Source organism: Girardinichthys multiradiatus, chromosome 5, assembly GCF_021462225.1.
Source record: "Girardinichthys multiradiatus isolate DD_20200921_A chromosome 5, DD_fGirMul_XY1, whole genome shotgun sequence".
Taxonomy (NCBI): domain Eukaryota; kingdom Metazoa; phylum Chordata; class Actinopteri; order Cyprinodontiformes; family Goodeidae; genus Girardinichthys; species Girardinichthys multiradiatus.
Genome location: NC_061798.1, coordinates 19,279,519 through 19,292,532, shown reverse-complemented (window position 1 = coordinate 19,292,532; position 13,014 = coordinate 19,279,519). Strand labels below are relative to the sequence as shown.

Genomic DNA, 13,014 nt, shown 5'->3' with positions numbered 1-13,014 from the left:
GTGTAAATACTTTTGCATATATTCATACCTCAGCTGTAAGCACATTGTTTACCCTTATTGTAAGATACAATTTAATTCTGAAATAATTACTTAGATTAAATGTTTTTGTTTCACTTCTTGATGAATTTCATACAAAATACTGAATTGCAACTTTTAAACTCCACGGTTCATTTCTACATCTGTTTAGAAGAGACCTTTATGGGACTGAAAATCAGACCCATAAAGGTCCAATAAAGTTCGTACAGTCTGTGAACAGACGCCATACCTAAACCACTACAGTGCCATCTACTGAGCAGAAAGCATCCCTGCACCACCCTGTCACATGATTTCACTTCCGCAACTTGTGCTGCCGGTTAGTGAAAAACCCCTGAGCTCATTCAGGGGAGAATCCTTGGTTCGGGATCGGATTGTGTTGGTGGCAGAAGCTTTTATGTAGCAACATGACAGCAGGAGCTGTGAGAGGACTCAGTATGCCTGTGCTCAGATTTAACGGCGTCTTTCTGCTGCTGCTGCTGCTGCTGCTGTTTGGACTCTCAGTGAGTATATCTCAGCTATAAAGTTAAAGCCTTTAAACTTCTTTCTTTTGAGGTTACAAAAACGTTTACCCGCGGCTCTGTGGGAGAATAGAGCAAATTGGAGAGATGATTGGTAATACAAAATAAATCAATAATTTGGGCTGGATATTTTTCACAAAAAATGATGCGTTTAACATGTGTTTGCAATAAATAGGGGTCTAAATTAGATTCTGTACCGATCAGAGCTTTAAGTCTTTTTAGTGATATTTCTGAAAATGCCGGTAAATCTACAGCTTTCTTTATTAAAACAAGTTTTTTTTCAGTTGACAATCAAGTATCTGGCAGCAACATCCCCACAACCACCTGAGGTGTCATCCCTGGGTCATAAAAACTCGAAACTGTTTGGGATAGACCATGCATTTTGTATGTATTCTATGGCAGATGTTTGCGTTTTGACCTGCAGCTCGGAACCTCTCCATCATTCAGTGTGGACTACAAGAACAACTGCTTCCGTAAGGATGGGGAGCAGTTTCGCTACATATCAGGAAGCATCCACTACAGCAGGATCCCCAGGGCCTACTGGAAGGACAGGCTGTTAAAGATGTACATGGCAGGGCTGAACGCCATCCAGACGTAGGATTTCCCACACATACACAATTACTATGCGTTGTTTATAATGCCATATGAAAAATCAGGAACTGGTGTGTGGTACAGCAGTGGTTTCCTGAGCCAGTTGCACACAATGCACTGAAAAACGATCATCAGTTTTTTAAGCAGCTGGTTTTGTGAAGCAAAAAAGGTTAAATATTCACGACAACTTGCTTTTAACAGATAGAAAGTTCCTTTTAGTTTGTCTTTAACATAAAGATGCGTCTTTATGAATAACAAGTACTTTGGTCATTGAAAGCATGGTGATTCAACTCAGTGTTTCCCAGCGTTGGTCCTCAGGGGCCACTGTTAATGGTTTAGGTGTTTTCCTGCTGTCACATCCCTGCACCTTAAATAAAAAGAGGATGAACCAGTTTCTGCAGCCCTGGACGGCATGCTGAGGAGGTAATACAATCATTTCAGTCAGGTGTGCTGCAGCAGAGATCCATCTAAAACATGCAGTACATTGGGCCCTGAGGACCAGGGTTGTGGATTTGTGATTTAACACATTACTCTCTGGAAACATGCTGCATTTAATGCACTTCAAGAACAAATGAAAAGTTTCCTTGCAAGACCGAATGTTGCCGAATCATTTAAAAAAGAAGAGTGTTTTTTTATTGGGTTTAGAACAGAATTTAAAATGAATATCTGGAGAATTGAACAGCCCTAGAGATATAAGATCTAAGATCATTTTTAATCAATATTATTAGAATTGATTGTTGATCTTGATGCTTTCTTCTGCTTGCAGCTACGTTCCCTGGAACTACCACGAAGAGTCTCCCGGCCAGTATGATTTCAGCGGAGACAGAGATGTGCAATATTTCCTTAAGCTGGCTCAGGAGATCGGTCTGTTTGTGATCCTTCGTCCAGGGCCGTACATATGTGCGGAGTGGGACATGGTGAGCGAAAGAAGTCTCTAAATGTGTTTCTTGCTGTGTTGTTTTGGGCTTTCCAGAACTGAGACAAAAGAGCACAAATAGCCTCCGTTTTTCCAAGCTGTACATATACCTCAAATAAAAAAGTGGGTTTTTTAAGGTTTCACTTTAAGTTCAAGTGAATGCTGTGGACACAATTTAGTGAGTTATGTGCTAAATTCATGTGATAATTCACAAAAATATAATTTTCTTTCATATTATCCCTTTCTCAACATTTCCTCTAACAGATACAATTCTCAAAGACTGTCAGAAAACAGGATTTACTGAAGCTGTGTGTGTGTGTGTGTGTGTGTGTGTGTGTGTGTGTGTGTGTGTGTGTCTGGTGCGACAGTGCAGACCTCAGAGCAGTCTGAATAGCTCTAGATGACATTACTGAGTCTAGGAGGGAATGTAATGCATTTGAAGGAAAGTCTGAAAATTCGAACCCATCTGGAAAACTGATCCGATCTGGTCTCTGGGATTATGGGGTTCAGGTTCTGTTAATAGATTCTGGTTTGCGTTGCTTTCATCTTCCTGTATCTCTGTCAGCCATAAAGTATTACAGTCGCAGCAGCCCTCGGGAAGATTGAAAGATCACGTTGATACCCGGATGAAAATACACTTTTTTGTTTCCTAATTTCTTTCTGCCTGCACCATCCTGTGACATAGTATCTATTCAAGCACACCAAGCTTTTATACAGCAAATTAAATTTTCCTGTTTCTGCATAATGCTATCAGCATTCATTCTGTTCAACCTTTTTTTTTTCTTTCTTTTTTTACAATTTATTAAGTTATCACCACAAGTTTTAATGTATTGTATATGAATTTTATGTAATGTATCAATACAAAGTCATGTTACATGTGAAGCCAAATGGCCAACGTCCAAGGGGTATAAATATTTTTACAAGGCACTGTACCTACTGTATAATAAGTTGCTTTCATCAAACATCTTCGCAATCTCAGCACCTGTCTAATTTAGAATGAACAACATGTTTGATTTGTGGGTGCATTTTCCCTTTTACATTTCTAATTATTTATGTTATTCTGCCAATTAGGGTGGTCTGCCTTCCTGGCTTCTAAACAAGAAAAACATTGTGCTGCGATCGTCTGATGCAGGTAAGCAGCAAACACATCTAGTGAGGAATGCAAGCAACATTTCCTACAAAAGCCAGAGCACTTTAATTTGCGTGTGTTTGCAGATTACATTGCAGCTGTAGATAAATGGATGGGGAAGCTTTTACCCATGATGAAGCCTTACCTGTATCAGAACGGTGGTCCCATCATCACTGTACAGGTGAGCGTGGACGTCTGGACTCATTTCCCTTGGCTTGTACCCGATGTTTTTATTACATCGGTATCTACAAACAGTGGTTTTAGAGGAATGTCAGGATAAAGCCTTCTGTCTTGCCATCGCAAATATAAACCTGTGGGGTTTGTTATGGAAAGATTTGTGTTTACTAAAAGAAGAGTTCGGTGGTTCTCACTTAAATTAGCTTTATTATAACCTTGACAAGGGAAAACACTTTTACAGCATCTGATATGCTTTCACTATCTGTGCCAAACTACTCTGACTAGACAAAGCAAAGAGTCCTCATAACAGCTTTCAAGGTAATTCCCATGAGATCCTGACTGACAGAGGAGGGACCGAGGTGAAACCTGTTGTAAATTCATCCTAGAAATTTTGACAGTGGAATTTGAGCCTTGGATCGTGTGGCATACATCTGATCTTATACTTCAGCTCTGGAGAAGGCTGAGAAGCCATCTCTCCAAGACTAAACAGAACTATCTGTCCTAAACCTTGCCATAGATCAAGTCTGCAACAGAGGGACCAAGAAGGGGTTTGAATACTTTTATCAGGTCATGCAGAAGAGCAGGTTATAAACCAAAGAATTTAAACAAGGCACTAAAATTTTCATCCACACTAAACACTTTGAGGAAATCATTGGGTCTTAAATAAGATAATGATTCAAATGTACAGTTAAGAAAGCCCAGAAATGTTTACCAGACACATAATTAGTCTTCTTCCATGGCCATCATATAGAAAAACCTTTGGGTGAGCTGAAGGGAGAAGAGAGCACAACAACTTCACTCTGGACGATGCATGTGTACTTTTTAAAAATTATTTATTTACCAGGTTGCCAAGAAGTGTGGAGAGGTTTTTATAAGAAAAACATTGACATACATCCTTTATCAACAGGTGGAGAATGAATATGGCAGCTACTTTGCCTGTGACTACAACTACATGCGTCACCTGACCAAATTGTTCAGAGCTCACCTGGGAGACGAGGTGGTTCTGTTCACCACAGATGGTGCAGGGGTGACGTACCTAAAATGTGGCTCAATACAAGACCTCTATGCCACCGTAGACTTTGGTCCTGGTAAGCTTCAGTGTTCTGCAGATTGTAGTGAATTTTCTATTCCTGTAAAATGAATCACAATGTAGATATAAAGTACTGAGAGAGCATAATGTGTTTGTACTATTATGCAGCAGAAGCGGTTTGTGTTCACACTAAGTAACTAATTTAAGTTTGTTTTCTTGTTTGTCTGCTTTGCTGACTCATTGTCACATTTTAGACTAGTCAGAAGTCATGAGGAAGTTGCACAAAGAGACTTTCTCATTTTATGCCTTCTCCCTCTGCTAGGTGCAAATATAACTGCTGCCTTTGAAGCACAGCGACATGCTGAACCTTATGGACCTTTGGTAAGCATCTTCCCCTGCGCGTGTTAAAAAAGTAACCCACATGGCAAAGTGCAAAACACCTCTTCGTTTTTTCCCAGGTTAACTCTGAGTTTTACACTGGCTGGCTAGACCACTGGGGATCCCGTCACTCTGTCGTCTCATCCGCTCTAGTGGCTAAGTCTCTCAGCCGGATGCTGGCTGTAGAAGCAAATGTTAACCTGTGAGTTATCTGAAGTCAACATTGGTCAGTTTAGACAAGCACCCATGACTGTGATACTCAGTCTTGAGCCAAGGGTCCAACATGGATCGAGCCCTCGACCCTGCCCATGACTCGGATCTTGCTTTTGCCATCTGCTGGCAGAAGTTGTGTAACCTTCCAATGTGTTGAATACAGTTATGACAAGTCTCTAAGCCCTAAAATATAAATTCACGAGAATGTAAAGAATTGGCGGTTTTAGCTAACAAAGGAAAGTAGCTTATCTGGCAACCCTTTTAGTTTCACATGTGCCTGAAATACCATTACTATAAATATTAGGGTGTATAAGAGCACCAGCGGTGCGTTGTGGTCGATCTGTGTTTAAAACATTAATTGAAAGAAAGTTGCCTTAACTTTCAAACACAACTTGGAGCAAGTAAAACTCAAGCCTTAGAGGCATGTTCCCACTCAAATGGATTAACGTTTAGCACAGTATTTACGTTGTTTTATCCGAAACTAGTTTTCTCTGCCCAGACTCCACCTCTAACAGGAGGTCTAAAGGGCGTTGGATTGTGTGGTGGAGGTGGCCCGGTCTGGCTGCATGGTTGCATGACGAACAGCGGACAAAGAAGCCGTGGTCGCTGCTCCCAGTATCAGCTAACAGACGGAAAGCTTCTGCTTGGATTGCACCTTCAGTCGTGCCGGGCTGCAGTTTCTATGCCATGTCCTCTCAGGCAGGGAGGAAGAAGCCGCTTTATTCAACGCAATAAGAGATACAGTCTCTTCTGGGGGAACCTCTAGCTCAGATTCTTTTTCTGCAGAAGCTCAGAAAGAAAGGTTAAAGGCAGCTACTCTTAATTACCCCTTTAGCACTAATGCTGAATTACTCGTACAGCAATTGGTTGTCCTTTGACGGGCGGATAGAACAACACCCGATCAAAGTCATCTCTGGATCCAAGAATTGTTCGAAGTTAAAGTATTCCTTGTCAGCGAGGTTCAGACATCTAGGTTGTGGCACGTTTCCTCCCCGTTCTGATCAACTACGGTGCCACGGGAAATGAGTACAAGGCTGGGCTGGGAAAAATGTTTTGTTATTGGTTCCATGACATCCGTGACTCCTCCTTCCTAGGGCTGGACTAAAGTTTGTTAATGCAATTATGGATTTAGTTTTTTTTACCACTCTCTTTGTGTACATTCCAGTCTATGTTTCATCCGGTGGCTGGGGCACAGCAAGCTACACAATATGATGTGGCACAAATGCCATCGCAATATCAGTGTGTGCAGTATTTCATTCACAAAGGACTGCTAGTACACAGTATTTGGTAGGCTTTTGTTTGTCAAGGTTCATGCATTGACACTGTATATCAGTAATTTATTTGGTTAATTGGATGGGCTCTAATTGGCCTTAATTCCCACACCTCATGTCTGTTTTAAGTTATTGAAATGTTAAAAGGAGCCAAGAAAATCTGGGTTAATCATAATTGTCATTGTGATTTTCAACAATGGTATCACAATTATATTGTTTCCTGATGGCAGCCCCAATGCTTTTCAATAGCCAAAATGTTGGCCTCCAGCCAAACATCTGCTTGTACAGTATTCAAATTGTTCCGCACCTTAATTGAAAAGTCAAACCTGAATGAAATGTGCAGTTTTCTGCGTTAGCACATGATTGTAGCAGACAACAAGCAGATTTGGTCTGTGGGAACCTCAAGAAATCAAAAACTCCAACCATCCTGGCTGCCATCAATCCCTTAAATGTTCATAATCCGCAACGTGGTTAAACGGTGCTTCTAAGAAGAAAGTTTATCATTACATCAATAAAATGTGGTCATAATGCTATGGTTATGTAGACAATTCTACTAGTACTTTAAAATCTATATATTTACGCACAAAGCTATTTTTTATTCCTCCCTGCAGGTACATGTTCATAGGCGGGTCAAACTTCGGCTACTGGAATGGTAGGTGCAGTTAGCATAGAACAGCTTTCCTGCAGCTTTACTGAGACACTAACGGTGTGTTTTAATAATCTCAGGCGCTAACTCACCGTATGCTGCACAGCCCACAAGCTACGACTATGATGCCCCTCTGTCAGAGGCAGGGGACCTCACAGAGAAATACTTTGCCATCAGAGATGTCATCCGAATGGTATGAACCTGAATATTTAGGCATTGTTTTGGACGTTTTTCCTTGTGTGTTGGTGTCATTGGGAATACCTTTTGTCTCCTCTTCAAACAGTACAGTAATGTACCAGAGGGGCCGATTCCACCAACGACACCAAAGTACGCATACGGTTCTGTAAAAATGAAGAAGGTAGGCATTAAGATTACTTTATTTTATGTAATCTATTACAGGCCTCTAGGTTGTGAAAATCTTTTCCAACTTTGCAACAACGAAGCATTGACTTGAACAACCTAAATAGGGCTGAAACAATTAATCGGATTAATCGTGATTAATTGATTATTGAAATAACCGTCAACTAATTTAGTAATGGAGTAGTTGTTAACTGGAGTATACAGACTCTAAAACATGCCATTTGCTAAAAGAACAACCCACTCAGAGGAGTAATTAGGCCATAATTGTTCAAAAAATATATACATTTTGCATTTATGATGAAAAACTTTCTTTGTCTGTAAATATGCTCTATCCAGAACTCCTCAAGTGGCATAGCTTTAGCTTCACCTGGTTCAAATTCTGTAAACTCCTACTAAGCACCTTTTGCTATCTGATTATTAATTAATTAATCAAAAAATGGTTAACAGATTAATTGAGGAGCAAAAAAATGTGTTGGTTGCAGAACTAAACTCAAATCCCGAAGGATGAAAAATGCAGCATGTTTTTGTCACCTGCAGCTCCAGACAGTGTCCGATGCTACAGAAACATTGTCATTCTCAGGTCCAGTTAGAAGCAACTTTCCTCAGACGTTCACTGACTTGAATCAGGTATCCTCCAGGCATTTTCCATTACAGTAAATCCTGCAGTTTTTTTATCATTAATTTCCTCCATACCTTCTGTATCTTTTTGTTTCTCTCCAGGCCTTTGGTTTTGTTCTCTACAGGACGACTCTGGCTGTTAATTGCAGCCAGCCCACCCCTCTGTCATCACCTCTGAACGGGGTCCACGACAGAGCATATGTGTCAGTGGACGGGGTGAGTCAAATTGTTCATTATCAGATCCTCTATGCTGTCTCCATCTGATGTAGGATTTATTGTGACTTGTCACAAATCTTTCACAATGTTCATTTGCATTTATTCTTTTTATTGATTTCATTTGCACTTATCTGAGTTTAAACAAAGCACGATCTTTAAATCCTGGATTGAACAAAATCAATTCTTTGCTGTTCTGTGTTTTCTTGGATGAATTCTTACACATATCTTAGTTTTGTTGTGCATACACTGCAGGAACAATACATTTAGTTTAGCTCCAACATCAGAGAATGATTTTCCTCAGCTCAAAGAGACTAAAGGTGATGTAGGATCAGCTACTTGCACAGCAGCTCTTGATATTACAGGCTTCCAATGCAGTTTGTTAAAAGTCGAATTTTATTTATATTTCATGTATTCTCTATCTATCCATCCGTCTGTACATCCGTGTCTTTTTGCAGACTCCTAGTTTAAAGCCCGATTTTAAAAAAACAAAAAAAACAAAAACTCTGCAGTAAATAATTAACCTGCCTGATTTATTGTGAACTTTTGCATTTATAGTTTAGATTTGGACAAACAAATCTGTAAATCTTGGTTAAATGATGGGATTCCAACAGAATAAATATTTTACACCCTGAGCCCACACACAGAATAAACCATTTTGCTTATTGTGAAGCCCAGGCTTTTCATAAGCCACGTCTTGACTCTCAAAACCTTCGCACTATAGGGCTGCACAATATATTGAATTGAAGTCTTTATCGCAGTATTACTGTGTGCAGTATCATAATCTTGAAGGACTTCTTGGATGCAATATTTGTTTGTATAGCTCTGTCACTTATTTGGTTTGTATAATGAACTCCTAAGTTCCCTTAATGCCCACACCAGATTTGTGTCCTTACTGGCTGAGAGTGGTTGGGCATTGTGTAGTGGTTAAAAAAAAAGAAATGAAAGTTAATATTCACCAATATCATTATTGCAAGTTTTGTAAGTAGTATCACAATTTAGAATATTTTAGCAGTCCCATTTTGGTAAAATATTTGTTGCAAGGTAAACACTAAACAATTGTTGGGTGGTGCTACATTAGAAGAAGGATCTGCCTGCACACAGACTGGGTAAGCTAGTGGCACTCATGATACTAATATGTGATATGGCAGCACTTTAATATAGAGATGTAGTTCATACAAGTTTCTAAAACAGCCTAAACTAGCGAGGTTTTCTCTTGACTGAAAGCATAAACGAAGCTGGCAGTTTTCTGTTCCTTTTACAAATAGATGTAGGGCTCCAATGTACAGCATAAAACTCTTCATAATCAGAAATACTGAAAGAAATTAGCAGGTCCAAACAGTATGAAGAGTCAAAAATAGTAAACAATAGACCGGGAGATTCAGTCTACCCCCAATCATGAGTAAACTGGACTTTAGAACAAAAACAAGTGACTACAAATGTCTATTTTATGTTTTGATATATGTACTAATATAATCATATCTATTCCCAAGGTGGCAGTAGGGGTTCTGGAAAGGAACAAGGTCTTGAGTGTGAATGTGACAGGAAAGGCTGGAAGTCAGGTGGACATACTGGTGGAGAACATGGGCCGAATTAACTATGGAAGAGACATCAACGACTTCAAAGTTTGTTTGTTTTTATTATTGTTTTCAGTGGTTTCAGTCTCATCATCTGTCTTGTGTCTATATTTGTGTCGAACGTCCTGAAAACCAGGGATGTCTGGATCAGGTTTCTTCGTCTCTGATACCGATGTAAATCATTTAAGATAAGGCATTTGCCAATGTTGAGTTCTATTGCCATACCTTATTAAAATCAGTGCCATGTACATGCAGTAAAGTAGCTACAATTGATCAGTGTTACATGGTCTACATTAGTATTGTGAGTTAATTCATTCACCAGTTCCTGGCAAATATTTTGTCCCAACAGGAGTTTCTGCAGGGCAGACTCAATATGCTGCTCCAGCATGAGTTAACTCAGTTGGGGAAGTAACTACTGCGCCCTTACAGTGTGTTGCCTGAAAAATGCACGGCATTTTCATTTGTTTCTACAAATATGTCTGACTTGCACATACAGCTACAGTCTTCAATAAAGTCAGCAGAAATCTTGCTTCTGGCATACAGTTTGCAGAAGTGCTAGGCTAGCAATAGCATGTTTGGTCAAGGTTATGATAGGATGTTGATAATTTGGCTCGCAACATATTTGTATGCAGTTGTATGTAATCATGCGTGAAAAAACTTCCAGAAACGGTTGTTTACAGAAATTTTGATTTCAACGTTGTAAAACTGCATGACTGGCGTTTCAGCTGCTCTCTGCAGATGAACAGGGAGCTGCAGCAGCTAGTGAAGTCTCTCTTTACATTAAAAGTCATTGTAAAGAATGAAAAAAAAAACACCTAGATTGGTTTGAAAAGCCCAGACTCAAATCAACAGCAAGTGCTCAGCCTATAATAGATTTTTTGAACCCCCGCAGTTCAAAACATGCTGTTGTTGCACATCTCGCTGAGGGTGTTGCTGATATGAATTCCCAGAGGGTACACCAACAACAGATATCAGGAGTAATGTTGTCTGGGAATCTGTCACACATCACATCAGAGCCCTGGGTCAATACCTGGGATCACATTGGGATATCCATACTAAAAACATTTACAATTATTTAAAATGTGCTACTTTTTACAAATTGTTTTCTCCTCACAGGGCCTGGTCTCCAATCTTACTCTGGGACAAGTCCCCCTCACTGGCTGGACCATGTACAGTCTCAGCATCGACGAGGCAGTCAAACAGGGCCTACTTGGAGATCAACCTCCCACACGGACAGATCAAGGTCAGCCTGCGGCTCTGTCACCTCCAGCCTTCTATAAGGGAAGCTTCGTCATTCCCGACGGTATTCCAGACCTCCCTCAAGACACTTATGTCAAGCTGCCAGGCTGGAAGAAGGTGACTGAACCAAAATTAGACATTTAGTTTCAAACTGTTTACTACTGTTTACTACGAGCCAAAGAACAACTTCAGTACATGTACTGTAAAAGCAACAATTACATATAGGAGGATATTTTTGTTTAATAATTAGAAAGTTGGATTTTTTATTTTGTGCTTTCGGTGTATTGGTTTAATTAAAGCAATGCAGCATCTTCATGTTTGAGGAAAGAAAAAGTAAAGAATTTAGTCCTATAAAGTAACTTACTGTGGAGGACATTTTGGGTCCTTAGCATTTTTTTTTGTCTTTATCAATTACACATGTATTGATGTTCAGTATTAGTGAGCATAATTAAATTGTGAAATTTGATTTATTACCCTTTTTTTTTTTTTAAACTAAGCAACGAGAACAGCTAGTTTTCACAGCCCTTCTATATTTCTGTATATGTATATGTATTTTTGTATTTTTGTATTTTGTTTTTATCATGGTTTGAGAAATTAAATGTGTTTTAGTGCCTTTTCAGGTTATCTCTCCAGTAAAACTTTTATGGCTCAAATTAAATGTTTTGTTTAGAAAAGCGTTTGAACAAAGTGTGGCACAAACAAACTAATAATATATTTTTGTTTCCCTAGGGGCAGATCTGGATTAATGGCTTTAATTTAGGGCGTTATTGGCCCGCTCGAGGACCTCAGGTGACCCTTTTTGTTCCTGCCAGCATCCTGAGTACAGCAGCACCCAACAATGTGACCGTCCTGGAGCTGGAAGCTGATCCGTGCAGCTCCCAGTCATGCACTGTTGAGTTTACAGCATCCCCAGTCCTCAATGCAACAGTCCTCTCTGAACACAAACCGCGCAGGAGACTGTTTACTAAAGAGGACCTCCTGTGAAAATAAGGAAACTCTGCTGCACCAATGGAATCAGTTTGCACTGCAAGACTCAGCGTATGAGCCTGGAATTAACTGTTTTGTGACATGAATTTTTGTTTTCACCCAGTCTGTGTTATGTAAATGTCAGTTTATTTTCTGATTTTTGTAACTGTATTCCCACCACCTGATTTTAACATGTATCCCAAAATCTCCTCTTGTATCTCCTCTTTTCATGTCTGAAAGGGATTATAAGCAATGAAAGCTGTGGTATTTCATCATTCAAGAAACATTTAATTTTTCAAATGACTGCCAACTCAGGAAAGTACATGTTCAGATGAGTTTTCCTATCATTAAAAATTGTTGCTCTATATAGCCTCTATTTATTCAGAGGTTGTGTGGTAGTTTTGATGCTTGTACAAGATGTACCGATTAACATTTATACAAGCAATAAAACAAAAATTTGATAAGATGCTTCTATTAATACAATGCCTTATCGTTATATGCATCTCCACAATACAGGACAGACAGATGTATGGCATCAGAGTGAAAAGAAAGGATGGGTTAGATTTGTTTTCCAGATTACACCCATGCACTCTAGTACTGTAGTTTTACTGGAAGAGTAGCACTGCTTGTTGTTCTTCATCTTAGTAAGTAAATTGGTTAAGGAAGAAGGCTTTTTGAGTCTGGTTCTGCTGGAGGAGGTCATCTCTTGCTTAAAAGGAGGCTACTTTTACAAAGTTGCCTTCAGAACTCAAATGTTCAGGATAAGAGAAAGAACTGAATTGATGGTAAATGGACTGAACTTATATAGCGCTTTTCCAGTCATGCAGACCACTCAAAGCACTTTACACTAGAGCCACATTCACCCAATCGCACTCACTAACGCTCACACATTCATACACCGATACGCAGATCAGTAGGCAACTTGAGGTTAAGTGCCTTGCCCAGGGGCACATCGACATATGGCAGGAGGAAGCTGGAATCAAACCCACAACCTTCTGTTTGCAAGACGACTACTCTTCCTACTGAGCCACAGTCACCACATGATTTCATGCAACCATTTTTTTTACATATGGGTACACATTTTTTTTATAAGTTCACATTATATAAAAAACCTCATCACTGTCCGTGTCAGTAGG

General features: G+C 39.6%; 1 protein-coding gene across 1 annotated transcript; it reads left to right on the top strand.

Moving 5' to 3' along the window:
• Positions 1–306: 306 nt before the first annotated feature.
• On the top strand, positions 307–12,344 carry glb1 (galactosidase, beta 1). Its single transcript, XM_047364250.1, has 16 exons — positions 307–536; positions 979–1,148; positions 1,912–2,062; positions 3,133–3,193; positions 3,277–3,371; positions 4,275–4,455; positions 4,720–4,778; positions 4,856–4,977; positions 6,871–6,911; positions 6,986–7,098; positions 7,189–7,263; positions 7,803–7,892; positions 7,986–8,099; positions 9,590–9,721; positions 10,790–11,029; positions 11,642–12,344. The coding sequence occupies exons 1-16, from the start codon at positions 441–443 to the stop codon at positions 11,894–11,896; spliced, it is 1,995 nt and encodes a 664-aa protein (XP_047220206.1). The 5' UTR covers positions 307–440; the 3' UTR covers positions 11,897–12,344.
• Positions 12,345–13,014: the final 670 nt, after the last annotated feature.

Excerpts from the sequence above, each read along its gene's own strand:
- glb1 (XM_047364250.1), top strand. The coding sequence starts at position 441 with ATGACAGCAGGAGCTGTGAGAGGACTCAGTATGCCTGTGCTCAGATTT. Across the intron at positions 4,978-6,870 it reads GTAGAAGCAAATGTTAACCT|GTACATGTTCATAGGCGGGT; the intron begins GTGAGTTATCTG and ends TCCTCCCTGCAG. Across the intron at positions 8,100-9,589 it reads CATATGTGTCAGTGGACGGG|GTGGCAGTAGGGGTTCTGGA; the intron begins GTGAGTCAAATT and ends TCTATTCCCAAG.